General features: G+C 38.0%; 1 protein-coding gene across 6 annotated transcripts in view; it reads left to right on the top strand.

Annotated features, from left to right (window-relative positions):
• The first annotated feature begins 406 nt into the window (after nucleotides 1–406).
• Nucleotides 407–18193, top strand: part of CC2D2A (coiled-coil and C2 domain containing 2A) — a 53901-nt gene continuing 36114 nt past the window's right edge. For 2 of the 6 annotated variants that reach the window (XM_086890258.1, XM_086890260.1), the window contains exons 1-10: nucleotides 407–676; nucleotides 6019–6107; nucleotides 6605–6706; nucleotides 8567–8668; nucleotides 9484–9669; nucleotides 9831–9981; nucleotides 11112–11248; nucleotides 12460–12591; nucleotides 14412–14621; nucleotides 16744–16844. In XM_086890258.1, coding sequence (XP_086746384.1) covers nucleotides 634–676; nucleotides 6019–6107; nucleotides 6605–6706; nucleotides 8567–8668; nucleotides 9484–9669; nucleotides 9831–9981; nucleotides 11112–11248; nucleotides 12460–12591; nucleotides 14412–14621; nucleotides 16744–16844 — 1253 coding nt within the window. In that variant the 5' untranslated portion in view covers nucleotides 407–633. Of the gene's footprint in view, nucleotides 677–6018; nucleotides 6108–6604; nucleotides 6707–7738; nucleotides 7902–8566; nucleotides 8669–9483; nucleotides 9670–9830; nucleotides 9982–11111; nucleotides 11249–12459; nucleotides 12592–14411; nucleotides 14622–16743; nucleotides 16845–18193 lie in introns of those variants that run through there. The other 4 variants (XM_086890259.1, XM_086890262.1, XM_086890264.1 and 1 more) reach the window with 4 other exon arrangements.

An 18193-nucleotide genomic window follows, 5' to 3' on the forward strand; every position in this document is an offset into this window, starting at 1 on the left:
AATTTATTTCTGTGCAAATAGACTGCAACTCTAAGTACCGCTGCTGGAAGTAGGCACCCTTCATGTGTCTTGGATTTGTGTTTTTTCAAATTCTGTTTGGTACTGATCCACACTTAGCTGATTAAATTATCTTCAAATTATTCGTTAAATATATTTAGGTTGCAAAACCACGAAGTTATTCCCTTTTCTCATCTGCAGAACAGCTTTTAAGGCAATCATGTTTAGACAGTAAAACTTCAGGAGGGAGAAGCCCAAACCCCTACGGTACGAGGAGATGAACCGTAGAGATAAGGCAGATATGTCTATTTGTTTATATCAAATATGCCGGCGTGAAGCTGGTCCAGCTGTCCGTCCGTCCGTGCGTCCGTGCCTCTGTCCGCCTGTCCCCGGCCGCTGCCGCGCGCTCCCGGCCCGCGCGCGCCGCCGGCGCCCCGCGCACGCGCGCTCGCCGCGCCCCGCTGCGGCCCGGGGCCCGCTCCCGGCCCGGCCGCGCCATCGCCACCGCCACCGCCACCGCCACCGCCATCGCCACCGCCACCGCCATCGCCACCGCCATCGCCATCGCCACCGCCATCGCCTTGCCTTGTGCTGCCGGGGCTGCCCAGGCCGCGGGCGGAGCGCAGCGGCAGGACCATGTCGGCAGCACGGCCCAGCGACAGCCCCCAGGCTGTGCGCGGTGAGTGACTCCCAGCGGCGGCCGCGGGCCCTCCGGCTGCCGGCCCGTCGGTGTCGAGTCCCTGCGCTGCTCCTTGGGCCGCGGCGCCGCTCCGAGGCTCCCTGCGGCCACAGGCGGCAGCGCTGCTGCGGGAGGAGCGTGGGGCGCGGCCTGTCTGCTCCTCGGGGGCTTCCCCGGGCCTGCTGGCATCCGAGGGGTCCGCGGGGGTCTGTGCGTGTCACTGCCCAGCAGCTCGGGCTGCGAGCGGACCGGCAGCGCTGCACTCGAAAGACGTGTTCCTATCGCACTGAAATATGGTTAGATTGTGAGATGCCCTTACGTTTTGCAGATATATTCATGTAGACGTGCGGTATTTATAAAATTGAACGTGCACTGGCCAGTCAGCCTTGTCTCCATCCCTGGGAAGGTGATGGAACAGATCATTGCAGGGGTCATCACCAAGCATGTTGAAGAAAAGAAGGTCATCTGGAGTAGTCAGCATGGCTCTACCGTGGCAAAATCAATCTGATAGCTGCCTATCATGGCATAGCAGGGTGGATCAATGAGGGGAGAGCAATGGGTGTTTGTCTTGACTTCACAAGGGGTTTGCACTGTCTCCAGTGATACCCTTCAGGTGAGCTCAGGAAATGTGGGTTAGATGAATGCACAGTGAGCTGGCTGAATGGCGGAGCTCAGACAGGTGTGATCAGTGGAGCAGAAGTAGTCTGTAGCATTCCCCAGGGATAAATTGTGAGTCCAGTCTTATTCAATTTGTTTATCAACAACCTGGACAATGGGAGAGGATGTACTCCCAGCACGTTTTGTGGTGGTACAAAACTGGGGGAGTGGCTGAAGGCCGTGCTGCCATTCAGTGGGACCTTGAGAGGCTGCAGAGTTGGGCAGAGGGAAACTGATTGAGGCTCAGCAAGGGCAAGTGTAGGGTCCTGCACCTGGGGAGGAATAACCCCAAGTACCAGCACAGGCTGGGGACTGATCTACTAAAGAGCAGCTCTGCTGAAGAGGACCTAGTGGGTGGCAAACTGTCCATGAGCCAGCAGTTCCCGTGTGCCAGGAGGGCCAGTGGTGTCCTGGGATGCATCAGGAATAGTGTGGCCAGGGAGGTGATCTTCTCCCTCTGCTCGGCCCTAGGGAGGCCACTTCTGGAGTGCCATGTCCAGCTGTGGGCTCTTCAGTACTAAGAAAGACATGGAGCTACTGGAGAGGGTTCAGTGGAGGGCCATGATACTGAGGAGTCTGGCCTATTTCACTTATGGAGAGAGACTGTGGAAGCTGTGCCTGTTTAGTCTGGAGAGGACTGAGAAGGGATCTCATTAATGCAGGTGCCAAGAGGATGGTGCCAGACTTTTCAGTGGTTCCTAGCGACAGGACATGGAGCAATGGTCATAAACAAAAAGAAAAGTTTCACTTCAACATGAGAAGGAACTTACTTTACAGAGAGGATGGCAAAGCACTGGAAAATGCTGCCTATTGAGGTCGTGGAGTCTCCCACTCCAGAGATATTCAAAACCCACCAGGACATGATCCTGTGCAAGCTGCTCTAGGTGACCCTGCCTTGCCGTAGGGGTTGGACTGGATGATCTCCAGAGGTGTCTTCCAGCCCTAATGATACTGTAAACCTCATGATTTGTGCTTGAAGTGTTTCTTATGGGTATGAAGATGTATAGATTTATTGACATGCTATTTTTACTGTCACACATTAAATACTCCTACAAAGTAGGAGGGTGTAAGAGAGTGATGTGGTAGTGGGAAACTGCTAGAAACAGATGTCTGATCTTTCTGCATGGGTTTATGGTTTACCTAAATATAGGTAAATATAGTAAAAGAGCTAATTAAGAGCAGAATATTAAAAAATCAGTAGAATGAAAATCTGGTGAAGTACAAACATACTTAGTTTTCATCAATGCCAGGTTTTATCAAAATAAAATGTATGTATTGTCCTTGAACACATTTTAACAAAATATGGTACAGACAAAAATTTTTTAAAGACATTTACAATTTAGGGATGTTTCCAGCTCTTCAGGGTCTGTATACTTTTCTTCGGAATGTTTTTTGAGTCTCACTGTGCCAACTTATGCTAGGAAGTGCTATGCTGTTGACAGATGGAGTCCAAACAATTTTCAGAATTGATTGCATGGGGAAATTGAGGCACCCTCTAGTGATGGCTATTTTCTTTTACAGAAGCTCATTTTCCAAGAATAAGCAGGATAGCTCAGCAGTACTCTTCAGAAGAAAACTAGTTGCTAGTTTCCCTATGTGATGTTTTGTTTTGTTAAGTATTTTGCCCTGTTACTTCTGCTTCCAAAATACCTGTAATTTTGCAAATTTTACATGATCAAGTGAAAAGTACAGCACGTGGTATTCTGGATAGACCATAGCATTGGTTTACTTAATTGCAGTATAATTTACCCATCTATTTGGTCGGGTTTTTTGAAACTCTCACGTTTTGAAGTAGACTACACCTTGAGCTGAAGCCTACATGTATCTATTCAAAATTTAAGTCCCTCCACCTCTCCAGTATTCAGTTTGACAGATTTTTAAATAATTTAAATTTCCCTGTCCTTTATGTTATAGTTTTGAATATGCTGACAGTGTTCTTAGCTATTGTGTTGCCCAGTTAAAAGTAAGAGTAGATTTGAGTTTCTCACTCCTTTGTTAGAGTGATGACCTGTATATGAATTTCTGATTATCATTTTTTTCCAAGTGATAACTAACCATTTGAAAAAAAAAAAGGTAATTTCCCCCTGCAGTTTTGCAGGTGCCATTAAAAACTTCTATATTGTCTGTTTTCTCCACTGTCTTGTTTTGGTTTTATTTTAATGCCTGTGATAATACATCACCTCTATTCTGAAGCCTTTTTAGTTTGTCATAATGTAGTGGTATAGATATAGACATAGTTGTCACCATATTAGGTTAAATTTGTGGTGTTAAAAGTATACACACTCCCACATTGCTTTTTTCAGGAAAAGGGAACTGTATTTTAAAACAAGTGAGAAGTAGATAATGTTTCTGGAATCATCAATTTGTCACATCCCTCAAATGGGTGGTTTATTTTCTTCTAGCATGGAATGATTATCCTTCTCAACCCACTATGGCAAGATTTTCTCAAAATGTGTCCATCAGCTACTTCTTCACTTAATATTCAGCGTAATCTCTGAACTAGTCTTTCAAGCATTCAGTCAGTCTTTATTTTTTTAATGCAATCTGTTTGCAGAAATTCAGTATTTTTTCCAATCCAATTATATGTGTGCTTAATGCCTTTATATCTTTCTTAAATGGAACGACATGGCTATGTCAGTCCACTAGTCAGACTAGTAAATAAGTTTCAAAAGAATAATTGCTTTAAATAAAAAACCCATTTCTGGTAGTTATTACCTTGTGATGCCAGCACAACTGCTGTATCTTTTTCTTCATTGTTGGGTTCGTGTATGCATTTATGCAGTTGTATCCATTAAAAATACAGCAGTATTTTTTTTATTTCTACTATTTCTAGGATCTGTGCTGGAAGTTACCATTCCCTGTTTTCATTCAAGTAACTGATACTTGGTCACAGCATTAATATCTGACTTGTGCCTGATTTCTGCACCCATTGAGATACTCACAGAAGTTCTGAGTCTGTCAGGGCAGAGAGCTTTGAAGCCACAGAGATCCAATGACTTTGGTCCCCTCTGAGTGCAGATGAAATCAAGGGAGAACACTTACTTACTGAGAACTTTTCAGGTTCTCAGGTTTAATTTCAGTTTGACTATCCAGCAGACTTTTTACTGACATAAAATACAGAGCGACTGTAGGATAATCATACTTCCAATGTAAAACATGGTGTGGATTTTTTTCATACAGCCTTGTAATGGTGATCCTGCAAAGTAATGTGTTCATGGATATCAGTTTTAGTTTGTTCACTTCAAAGAAATATTTTAAAGAGCACAACTTAGTTGGCATTCAAATAAGCAGAGCAAAAGTCTATGTCCAGAGAAATAAAATAACAAAACCATTTTTTTTAATGTGATCATTTTTCAAAAAATTACAGTATCTCACAGTATTTGATGCAACTACCAAAGCCTTAAAATGGTTTTCATTATATATACAAAAGATAATGATCCTGTTGTCTCAAGGAACAGATTAATTAATTAATAAAGAATTCTGCTTACAGAACATAAGTTCTGATGCTTAAATATCAGCAGATTTTTTCTGCCCTGATTTTCCATGTTTACACTGTTCACCTAGCTTGTCTGGAACTGTTTACAGAGAATTGTAAAGGATTTCAGATCATCTAATTTGTTGCTTTCTAGTTTTCATTTATCAGAATGGAATTGAAATGTGTATCCTGCAATGAAATAGAATATGTTTTTGCATGCTAACTGAACAGAATAAAATGGTAGAAAAAATACACAAGAGGAAAATCTAAAGGTTACTCTAGACCAGCTTCTTCCTTGAAATATTTTTTTTCAAAGTCTTTATACTTGGGTTTGGAGGGGTTCTCTGGTTGAGTTTCTTTGAGGGTTGGGGTTTGTCTGGTTTTGTTTTTTAACTTAAAAGCTTGCACTAGGGAAGGTTCCATAACTGGAACCTTTAAGAGACTCAGTTCCAGTGCTAGAATAAAAAGTTAAATTTTTTTCCAGTATGTACCCACCTTTCATACTGCAATTAAAGTTCATCATTTCCATCTCCAGCAGACAGAGACTTTTTGCTGTGTGCTGCAATCTTTTGTGAGCCTGAAGTTTTAAAAACTGCTAAAGTTTTTTCTCAATTCCAAAAAATTTCAAAGGCCATCTTTGAGCAAATGTGACTTCCTGAGAATTCTTGCTTGTGTGTTCTGTACACAGATAAACACTATTGCACCATTCAAATAATTAATAAATCTTTTAAAGGTGTTAGATTAAGGGAGATGCTGAAAATTCCTGCAAAATAGGGCGTTTGCATTTTGCATCTTGTTCTTTTGAAAGTTTCCAAATGCAATGAATGTTTCTTTTCTACAAATACAGGCAGTAAATTGTATAATTTGGAAATTTTAGAATTTTCCCAAATCTCTTGATGATTCTGAGAAGAGTCAGTAGTAGGGAGGTTTATCTTAATGTATTTTTCTTTCCTAAATGATGGTGGACTAAAAGTGTGCTTAAGCATTTCTTACAGTGGTTCATAGCAGATAATGAAAGGTAGATCTGTTACATTGTAAAGGCACTTAAATTATACTTTTTAAGGACTGAATTCCAAAAAATGCTTAATTCATTCAAATTTTCTCATGCAAGTTCTTTTTGTTGGAGCATGGGACTTTGGTATAAATGGTTTTATTTTCCATACATGTCTTTCAGAAAATTTAAACACATTACCATTTTTCTCTGTTTCAGAGTTGCCACCTGTTCCTTCTACATCAAGGACAAGCTTTGCAGAGCTTTCTGTTAGGCAGCGAATGAGGGAGAAACTAAAAGCAGCAAGGGTAAGAATCCTTCAGAAGTACTGTTTGACTGACCTCAGTCAACCCACTTCATTTTACTTGCTTGGTGCTATGTGAATTTGAGTTGGGATATCTGCTTTTTTATTTCTGAAGCTGAGAGAGTATTCAGTTCATCACTATAGTTACATTCTGTATTGCTATTTTTTTCTAAAGCTTTTATTTAATTTGTTGATAGTAACTTAAAAGGTATCATTGTTTTGTAATTCAGATGATACAATCATTACAAGTTCCTTCTGTGCTCTTTGTCAAAAATCTTCTTACACTATTTTGAAAGAAATGGATTTCTTTGTACGTTTGCTGTACAATTTAATAAGGCATATTAATACATGGATCTGGAAAATCACTTAAGGTGATTTTATAATTCAAAGATTCTGTCCCCAGCACAAATATAAGTAAGCGTTGAGTTCCTGGGAATTATTGTGGCTTTGATCTATTTCTGTTTCAATTACAGCTAAACATTTTGTTGTTTGTTTGCTTAGACAAAAGCTGAAATTACTTTATCACAAGAAGAGCCCAGTCCAGATCCAAGGCACTTAAAAGGCATCAGAGAAAGAAAACCCGGAATCAGGCTGGATAAAATGGTAAAAATATGCATTGTATCTTGCTATTCTTATAATAAGAAAGTGAATGTAAAACATGAAAAATCAAAGTCTGCACACTCTTGAGGATCAATTTCATTTTTCAGAATTATGCTACTGTTTGAATTAGTAACCAGAAAGGAGCCGTTCTGATTATTGTTTTTATTATTATTATATATATTTAACAGTAATAAATTGCTTACATTGTAGTATGGACATCATGTGAAACTTCTGTCATTTAGAGGTTCATGGCTTCTGTTGCTATAGAAGCCTTGAAGTATTTAAAATTTACTCTAACAGGAGCTTTATATAAATAAAACTCCCACTATAATAGAGCTTTATGTGAATTTGAACTGTGCAGTTGCTAAATGCTGGATATTAACACTATGTCATTGTATTTTATTGGTTTTTATTTTATTTCCTTGTTCACATTTTATATTGAGGTGTGTGGTTTTTTTGTATAAGCATGTTCTTTGTTAGAAAATTAATTTTGTATTAAAAAGACAACAAATGCTCTGCCCGTGCACAACTGGCACTCATATTCCTCAGGATTCACAGAGAGATTACTTGCTAGTAGAAATTGTGTTCCAAAGAGTGTGTTATTCCCAGGAAATAACAGCATATAGTAGTAAGCTTTATATGGAATTCCAAACAATATGATTTAGCCTGGCTAAATCACTTGTTTAGGAGAGAATTGCTATTTCATGTGCATTGTAGGAAGATTCTTGGCAATGTTATCTTATAATAAATAATTATTACAGCTCTCAGTTTAGTAGTGCAGTTTAATATATTTGTATTAGGAAAATGCAGAAGTGATACCCTTATTAGAGTTGTCTATTAATTTTATATTAAGTATATGTGAAACCTTCCACTTGTAGGTTTTGTATCTTGTTCTTGTTTATGTACAAGGTATTGTTTTGTTGTTAAACAAGTGGCCATCAGATTGACAGAGTTTGAGATTTTCTTTTTGATATTATTATTTTGAAGTATAGGTGTAATAGAGGTAAACTTGAGAAGTGTCTTCCTTTAATCTAGCAATTTAGGCCACAAGGAGGAAGAACAGATAGAATGGAAGAACAGATAGAATGGTAGATGTGTTTTTGTTGATGAAAATCACTTTGAAGCACTTAAAGGAACTTGCTGAAGCAACCTCAGAACCAGTGACCTTTACAGTGACCTACAGTGTGTGTAGGGACAGGTAAGGCTTCAGAGAACTGGGAATGGATAAACATGATACCTCTTTTCTTGAAAAGGCAGGGGCAGGTCACCCATGGAGTTAGAGAGTAGCCTAGCAGTAATTGTTTGAGAGAATAAAATAGATAACCAAGTGCATATTTCAGCACCCAAGCAGTGAGCACTACCTTTTTTAAACAATACCAAAGAGGGTTTCCTGATTGCAGCAGGGATTATCTGAGAAGAGCCCTGATTCCCTTACCTGGGTGCAGTCTCTGCCAGCAGCACCCCTGACACTGCTGCCCTGCTGGGGCTGTGTGCCCAAGGGGAGGATTTGCCACTGCTGCCTCCTTTCTCTCCCTTTGGTTATCAGCATGTGATTGCTTGTGTTCAGCAGTGCAGAAACAACGATCCCATCAGCAGTGAAGACAGCCACTGTCATTGAGGCAGTGAACTATTTCTTCATACTCTACAGTCTTTACCCAAAGGAATGAAGTAACTAATTAATTAAGTAATAGTTGGATGTACCCTTGTAAAATAAATATGCAGTCCGTTTGTTACCACAGTGGTGATGTTTCTCTTGTTATTTTTTTCTGTAAAAATGCAGATTATCTAGTACCTGTAATCAATTGTTTGTAATTTTTTATGATTCACTATGTACCCGAAAGATTATGTATTTTTTTTTTTCAGTCTGATAATGAAAAATTCAGGGAGATGCCAGAGAGTGAATCACACTTACCATCAAAACTAAAGTTTTGTGATTCTGTAAAAAAGCTTAAGGGAAAGTCAACAGTAAGTAGCAATTTCTCCATTTCAGTAATGAATATTAATTTAATTTAACCTTTATATGGCTTCATGATTCTGTTTGAAGAAGCAGACAGAATTCGGTCTTAAGCAGTGGAGAAGGTTTTATTTAATTTAAAAATTCACAAGAAATATATGCTAACAATTGAAGTATAAAAGGAACCTTCATCAAATATTAGAATAGCTTTGGATCATTTGATTAAAAACCCAAAAAACTCTAGTAGATCTATCTGGACACAGTTACTGGAGTTTGTAGAAAAAATGTCTTCTGCTTTAATAATTTTTATTAAATACCACTAGTTGACAGTTAAAGCATTTTACAGACTAGTATGTTGATATCTATTTGCCACAAAGTACTATTGTTAATTCTTTTCTTGGAGGATTCATCCTAAAGCTAAAGAGTCCTGGATCCTTCAGAGGCAAAAGGCCATTAGAAATTTTTCTTCATATCATGTACCTGGGTATCTGCAGTATGGCCAGAACTTAAACTTTGGTGTTCTGATTCACAAATAGTTTATATTTAAAACAATAAGCATGTTAAAATTAGACCAAGTAACTTTAAACAAAACTTTGCAAGAAATATTGAATGAAATATATAAAAATAGAGAAAACTTCATGAATCATTTACAAATTTAAGTTAGCTTCAATATTTTGAGTGAGTTCTATTTGAGATAAAATACTAGTTATCTTGTAACAAATGTTTATACATACTGCTGTTCCATATTATTAATGAGAAGATTTATTTGCTTGCCCTAATTTTCTTAAAAATATCATAATAAAGTGTCTTTGTCTTCTTTTTTTAGCTCCAGAATGATTTTCCTTCTGAGGAAGAAGCATACAATTTCTTTACCTTCAATTTTGATGCTGTACCAGAGAAAATGAAAGCTGGAGCCAGGAAAAAGAATGGATTAAATGAAGAAGAAGAGGTAGAAGAGGAATGTGTCGAAACTCATGAAGATGAACAAGAGGAGGATGAAATGGTGAAAACTGTAGGATAAATGTTCATATTTTTATTCAGATTTCTGTTAGTTTTATTAGTCTATGTAAAACAGCATCTTTGGTTTCCTTAAAAATTCTCAAAGCATACTTTCTCAAGGAACTTTCTTAAGAAACAGACAAACTAATAGGGATGTTTGTACTCAACCTATAGGATGAAGATGTATGCCTGGTGAAAGATGATGATTTATTCATAGGGCAGACAGATGAAGACCTTCTAGTAATGAAACCTGTTGATTGTGAAAGCTACACTGAGCAACTGAAAAGGGAAAAAGAATTTCTCTTTGTTCCCAGCATGTTACCAGGTATGAAGATTTTGCTTATCCATTGGATTTTTGCATAGCGTGGCATCCTTTGATCAGCTGAATAAATCTTGTGTGGACTATCTCTGGCAGCAGGGAGAGATGCTTAATGGCAGCTCTCTGACACTGATCATCCAGTGACTCTGAAACGGTCTGACAGGATGGATTAGCTGGGAACATGCACACCTCAGGAGGTCATCAACCTCAGTTGCTTGGGGGTAACTTCCTCACTGCTGTCTGTAGGAAGTGCAAAGTGCTGGCCCCTCTTCTGCTGTTATTTAATGTATGCAGTATAGATCATATCTCTGACCTTTTTACCTTATTCCCACAGAACTTCGAAGTCCTAAGAAATTGTTTTATAATATCATTTGATATTTGAACTGGAAGAAATAGAAACAAGTCTTGCAGTATATTCTAGAGTGGTACCAATACAGCTTGCAGTGCAATCTCATAATATTTGACATCGTGTGCCTCTGTTTTTTCATGTCTTGCAATTTAGTTCTGACTATTTCCTGTGTGATCCACTGTGTTCTAATTTAGGGAAAAGCTTTTGTTGTAATCCTCAGTACAATCCCTCCCTGTTTCAGGATTGCTTCTTGAAAAATGTTGAATCTATACACACAGTGAAACAGCCTTGCAGGCAGGTCTTCAAAAGCAATTCCACCTGCTGTTATTTGGCTAACGTAGCTCTTTATGCATGTTTTGTATTTTGTATGAGACTAGCTTAAGCAAACTGTTTATTAACAATAGGTCTGATTAATCTGGAAGTTCCCCTTTCATTGGAAAGGCTTAGAAATGCTTCTCTAATCAGTTGCTGCTCAAGGTTTTTTACACTGTTTTGAAAGCAACCATTAACACTAAACTCTACTAAGTAACTTGAAGCATTTTTTTGTAAGGAATTGTTTAGTTACTGGTTTATCAGAATTGTGACACTTTGTGGTACTTTTATGAGAGATCTGTCTGCATTAAGATAGGGACCTATTTTAATTCTATGTTTATTTCTTTTTTTTCCTATGTAGAAAAATACTTCGGACAGCATACTTAACATACAGCGTCATTCATTTTAAGAATTAACCAACTAAAACTACAGTTGCTGTATATTTTACATGGTTTTCTTGTTAATTTCTCATTAGTGCCTGCTTCTGAGAAGATGCCTAGAAATATGCAACCCAGGTACCTTGAAGATGAAGGTCTTTACACAGGAGAAAGACCCTTTGTATCACAGTCTAATCAAAACATTTTAGAAAACAGAATACTCAGACAGGACCAAGTAAGTCCTGCTACCTTTTTAGTTGTAACTTTTATTAGTATTTTATTTATCTTTATAAATTATATTTATCTTACTTTTGTTATAATTAAATAAGGGGATGATCATGGTAATATAGGGCTTTCATCTTCAAAATGTTCAGCAGCATCAGGTGTTGGGATACAGATTTTTACAGGAGCGTGGTTTTAGTGCAACCCCATTGTCAGAACATCAGACTGGGTCTTATAAAACTGTTGTCTTTTCCTGGCTCTGCTTGTTGCCTGCTGGGGAGCAGATCACTAATCAGACTGTAAGGCTAATGGTATAGATTATCAGAGAGGTTTTAGAATCCTTCCAGATTTTTACGAATGTCTTATGGAAAGACTTGGGAAAGTGACTTGGATATATTTTGTCGTACTGTATTATCATCCTATGCATGATAAGGTGTGTGTTCAGTATAAACTTAAACTCCTGAGCAGCAACTGCCCTTTATATTTTTTTGTGATTCTGTATTCTTTTGTTAATCAGATTGGGAACACTTGGGTCTAAAATTTTTGAATGAGCAGTTTCAACCCATTAGTTTTCTGGTTGACTTCATGGTGTTGTCACATCAACATTTGGCTCAGTGGTCAGATTAAAGGAGGAGTGAAACTATCAGGGGAGGGCAGCATCTTTGGACAGCTGCCCTTGTTTGAGCTGTATTTGAATCCAGGTAATGAGAACAGAGGGATGAATTAGGACAATGCTGAATGTGTGAAGCCATGATAGCAATTACTGTGTAAAATACTTACCTAGTCTGCTTTCATAGATTCTGTTTAAGTAGTTCAGGTTGTGGACTAGAAGATTTGAGAGGTGCTTTGATAAATTATCTGACCCACCATTTAGCTCTTGTGTAAAACAAGACTTATAATTCTTTCCATTTTAGCGTTTTAAGAAAATAATATTTAAAGAAGCGTTGATTTCTTTTTTTCCTTTCAAATCTGTAACACTGAATGTTGAAGGCAAAACTAATCAGTATAATCAAAGTTGGAGCAACATCTTGGTCTTTTAATTTTAAATCTTAACCTCTGGTGTATTTGAAGATTTCATTTTGGTGTATTAGGAAAGTTTTGGTTATTTCAGTCACAAACAGTCTGTAGTCACTGTTTATTCTGTATTCTTTATAAGAATTGTGATTTTGCAAGTAATTCCTTTATAAAGTAAGAAACAATATATAATTTTGTTTTCCTTTGTAGGGGAAAGAGTGGTTTGGTGATGATGGCAAAATCTTAGCATTGCCTAATCCAATTAAACAGTCTACTACTAGGCCTCCAATATTCTCACTTGAAGAAGGCATTGCGCCAGAACTTGAAACAGTGTATAGAAAGGTAAGCATATTTCATATATGCGATTCCTGAGACCCAGTATCCCAGTTCTTCTGCACCAGCAACCCTGGTGACCTTAAGGGTTTTGTGCTACTACTGACTACTTTTTGTGATTTCATGTCTGTTCTTTAAATCATGTCTACTTTATTAAATACATATCTGTTCTATCCTGTAAAAATGCATAATAAAAGATGAAGAGTTTAGCTGGTAGTGTTGGTTGAAGTAGTAAAGTGCCAACCCATGACAAATACCTCCAAGTCTGTGAGTCACTAAGATCATTTTGAGGCTCTCTTGGATATTCTCATGCCAAAGTAGGGTAGTTTCTATATTAGTGTATCTATAAAGTTTGCTCATGTAGACAGTGATAAATTTTGAGTTATGTATCCTCAATTCAGATATTTTTGGGAGGTTGTGGAGTTTTTTTCTTTGTTGTTTTTCTTGTCTGTTTTGTTTCATTTGCAGGGTTTTTTCCAGTCACAGCCTACCTACTAGCAAACAGCAGTTTCAATATGCAATCAGTACAAATCAAAATAAGTTACAATTAAAACCATTCAGGAATCTTGAAGCAAGCTTTAATTGTTCTGGTTGTTAGAAATCTGTTACCCTCTTGGAAAAGCTGACTTTTAAGACTAAATATAGAGTGCTCTTTTGAGACACACAAGTGTTTCTGACTGTTTTTGATACAGATTTAAGTGTGGCCCTTTGGTTGATGCTGGTGATTAAAATGCAATCCACAGGCTGCATCCAGTACCACAGATCTGTGCAGGGTGCTTCTGCAGGCAGGAAAAAATTACTGTTTAAGTCATGTAAAGATAGGCCAAGAGAGCTTGTTTCAAGAGCACTGTTTACTTGAACAGTGACAGAAATATCTAAGTCACAGTGGTAAGACACTGAGCTTAAGGGTCCTCTATGGGCAGAAAAATAGTTAAAGCATACGGAATTCAAAGTTTTCATTTTTATGACACATTGTATCTTATTAAGCATTTTGATGAGCAACTGAATGTGGAAGATCAGGTGGACTCAAGTGTGCCATTTACATCAGTTTTATTAAAGAGCTATGCAACAGCTAAATTTCCCTCCAAATCCCTTTTTCCTGTTCTCAGGAGGGGTCTTCAACAAACACTACATAACTAACAATCTTTTACAGTACCATAATATCTCTGAAGGATGTCTTCTGAAGGACCCTAATAAGGGAGCAGGAGTAGTCAGGCTAGAAGTAGTGTTAATTCTCTTCTGACTTCAGTAACTTGAGGATGTAAGCCATGGGTGTCTTTTGGTTGCAGTGGGTTGAAGCAGGCTTTTTAAGTGTTGTTGCTGAAAGTTTTCATTTGCCCTCATTGGTGTGAATTTCCCTGGTGTTTGAATGGGTATGTGTTCTACACAATCTACACATCCCATTCTACACAATCTGCAAGGAGAGCTTCTTGTCTTCCTAAGGAGGGCTGTTCTCTGAGAGCTGGACACTATCCTAGAACTCAGTTCTAAGAGGAAACAAAGCAATACTAAAAAAATGTGTCAAAAGAGAACTAGCAGGCTCTGTTTTTTATAATCCAGTGTCATTGTCTTCATTGCTCAGCAAAATCTTCAGTATAGGTTTTAGGCTCTTATTTCAGCCTCTCATGGGCTATAAACATTCTGTTGTGTAAAATATCCATGGTGGTTTTGTGCCACCCACTTGTCAATAAAGCAGGAGGTTAACACAGTTTAGGACTCCACATTTCAATGTAGGTAATGCTAAATTGGTTATTTCCTGACAAAGAAAATGCTTGAAAGATACTGTTGTCAGAATCTGTAAATCCATTTTATTCTTCTTTTTCTTTCAGGCAATAAAAATGACATCTACCAATCAGTATTTTGTTGGACCTGGAGATTTTCAGGGGCTGTTTCAATTGGATATTGATATTTCCGGGCTGATATTCACCCATCATCCCTGTTTTAGCCGTGAGCATGTGTTAGCAGCTAAACTGGCTCAGTTATATGATCAGTATTTAGCAAGAAAACAGAAGAATCTTACCAAGCTTCTCACAGACAAGGTATTTCTATTCTGTCTTCATACCTTGTTGAGACAATGATGTGACAGTTTTATGGTAAAAGCTGAATTTTTCAGAAGATAAAAACCTATATATTTGACTAAGTTGCTGTGTGTTCAATGCAGAATCACTTTTTAAGTGATTTAAGTAATTTAAAGTAATTTTTAAGATTAAGACTTTCTTTGATTTTGAATTGACTCTGAAATAAAAGGAATACAATAACATTTGCATAGTATTCCTTAGAGTATCCAGAATGTTTTCCAGTGAGTGACAGGTAAGACATTACAGGATTGTGTATAGCAGCTCTGACAGGGAGACAGCAAAAGACATGCAATGATGGTGGGAAGTTAGTGAAGCTTCATTTCAGTTATCAGATCAAAGTGAAAGAAGCACAAATTGTTCAAATGTAGAACCCATTTCCAGGTATGTATTTGTGACTGTGTTTTAAAAGCATACTGCTGCCACATTTACTGCAGCTCTCTTGTGATATGGCGAAACCCAAGGCTGGATGTAGACTCCTCTGTTTCTGGCTCTGTTGCTGACTTGCTGGGTCAGGGCTTGACAGGGCTGCTCATCCTCTGTGTACCACCACTCTTCCTCCATCTGTACATTGGAAGTAATGGCAGCAGTCTTGTCTGGTGTAAATGTGTACATGAGCTTTAGGCATTGTCAGTACAATTCTGATGTCATCAGGCACACAAGGATACTTACCTGTCGGAAATTAGTTGGATTATTGAGTACATATACATTCAGATTTCCAAAAACTAAAGGTCATGATGTTATATGTTAAAGAAATATTATAAGGGAAAAATAATCATTGTATACAGGCTCATTTTTATATTAGTGTAATGAGGGTCACTAGGTGGTACAGATACTTCTGAATTTTTCTATAAAGCATTAGGTTATAGTTCTAATGATGGACAGATATTTCATGCAGTGTCTCAAAATAATTCCTTGGAATACTTTGTTCTGTTACTACCTTTGAAATCTTTGTCTTAGTGCTCTATGAAACAGAACATTTGCGTTAGCCATGTCTTTGTTACAGGAACCTATAAAAGCATAGAATCATTAAGGTTGAAAAAAACCTGTAATACCATGAAGTTCAACCATTAACCCAGCACTTCCAAGTCCATCACTAACCCACTAACCCCCAAGTGCCAGTCTGCACATCTTTTAAATACCTCCAGGGATGGTGGGTGTCCCTGCACAGCCTGTTTTCAATCCTTTACAAAACTTCTAGTGAAGAAATTTTTTCACAAGATCCAATCTAACCTCCCTGGGACTTGAAGCCATTTCTTCTTGTCCTATCGCTTGTTACTTGACAGAAGAGACCAACATCTGTCTACAGCCTCCTTTCAGGGACAGTTTAACCTGGAGAAAAGGTACTCTTGGGGGACCCTATTGCTCTCTACAACTGCCTAAAAGGAGACTGTAGCTAGTCAGTCTTTATCCCAGGCAACCCGAGGCAAGTCAAGAAGACAGAGTCAGAAGCTGTGCCAGGGAAGGTTAAATTGTACATCAAAAGGAATTTATTCACTGAAATGGTGATTAGATATTGGAATGGGCTGCCCAGGGAAGAAGTGGAGTCACCATCCCTGGAAGTGTTCAAGAAATGACTGCACATGGCATTTAGTGCTGTGGTTTAGCTGACATGGTGGCATTCAGTCAAAGGTTACACTTGATGATCTGGGAGGTCTTTCTCAACCTTAATGATTCTGTGATTCTATTCTATGACTTGGGGACTTTCCAATCCACTAAGGATTACCTTTATTGGCCCCTCCTAGTCCCAAGAAAGGCTTTGGTGAAAGTTGGGGGTTTTGCTGACTTCAGGTCTTTTTCCACTTACACCTTTGATTTCTGAGCTTTCAGAATACTCCCTAGATCACTGTTCCCCTTGATTAGATCTGTTGCAGTGAGCAAAGTTAATAAATATCCCTCCTATATCCTGGGATCCTAATTAAAATGTCATGCTGAAGAATCACCTCACAGACATGGCAAAACCCTGTAAATACAGGACAGTTCAGGATTTTCTGACATTAGTAACTAGCTCTTTCCTGCCAAGGTGCAGTACATTGAATACCTTGTAAAGCCATCTCTTAATTGCTATTTTTGTTTGTTTTTCAAGCTAAATGCTTTGAGGAGTGCTGTCCAATATAGTATAGAAGGTGGTGGTGATGGTGTTCCTGTGGCTCAACAAAGCATACCTGAATACAAAATGGAGATCAGGTGGGTATGAATTCATTAAATTGTTGGTTTTTAAAACTGTATTCCTTATTTTCCTTTACATGTTGGTACAGAATGTGATTCATGTCGAACTTTTAAATTCTGCTATAAATAGCTCTAGAAGAATTTTGAGGATTTAAGAGTTCTCACTGATAAGTTGCATAAAAATTATGTAGAGAATACAGTTTAAGCTGAAATTTTCATTCAAAAGTGGTCTAATTTGATTATTAATTTCTTAGTAGCTATTTACTGGTGTGTTTTGTATAGTTAAATTTAATTAAAGGTTCAGTAGACTTCAACTGGATGCACAAAGCTTCTACAAAGCAATAAGATAATTTTTTGAATAGATTGTTTTTTCCATCCTCTTACTCATTACAGAAGTGTTCTTTATTTCCTTCCCATTCTAAGGTAATTTGGCCATGTTTTTGCCAATGTGTTAATGCAAATAAAGTGGTAGAATTTTGTTTTACAAGATTGCAGTTATTGTTCTCAGAGAAAAGCTGAGAAGTAAAAATATACTGCAGTTTTTGGCTCAGTAGTGACAGTTTGTGTTATTTTTGGAAGATGGACTGTGATGAACTGTAAGTGTTAGCAGTATGATAAAAGAGAAGTTATTTTGGCTATCCATGCTGAACAACCTTTTAAGCAGTAGATACCAAAAGTCTGAAAGTTTTTCATGATCTAAGAGTAGGCAGTAATGTATACATTTAAAGAAACAGAGCTATAAAGTGATGTAATGGGTCACATGATAACACAAAATGATAAAAAGTAATTATTTTAATAACAATTCTACTTTCAGCCTTGAAATTCACATCTGCTAAACTTATGCATCCACACACTCCTCTTAGACTGGGAATTATTTCTTTAGATTTTCATTCTTCAAGTACAGTCTCATAGTGCACTGATATCTGTACAGAACATAAAGTAGTCTATAATTTGTTATTTTACATTGAAGGACAAAGAATTCGCTCAACTGAAAATGGAATAGCCTTTATCAGTATCTTATCAACATATCTGCTAGAGGAAAAGGAGCAGGAGGTGTGCAGTTACCATACAGTACCTTGGAGACAGGAGCTCTCACCAGGGAAAGCATGAGAATGAAGATGGGTAAATTCACTGTGGGAATGAGATTCATAGGATTTTGGCACCAACCCTGAGGCTTTCTTGATGGTGAACTCCAGTTAGAAAGATAATACATTCTGTGTATCTGTGTTTTTCTAGCTCTTGAGTGCTTTAGTTTAGTTTCATGCTGTTATGAATCTGGAGAAACTCAGCTGAAATCAGTGAGATCAGTGTTGCCTAAGTAACATGAGATGAGTTTGGCTGCTATTATTCTAGGGCTTTTCATATCT

Source organism: Cyanistes caeruleus, chromosome 5 (assembly GCF_971803275.1).
Source record: "Cyanistes caeruleus chromosome 5, bCyaCae1.hap1.1, whole genome shotgun sequence".
In the NCBI taxonomy this organism is placed as follows: Eukaryota; Metazoa; Chordata; class Aves; order Passeriformes; family Paridae; genus Cyanistes; species Cyanistes caeruleus.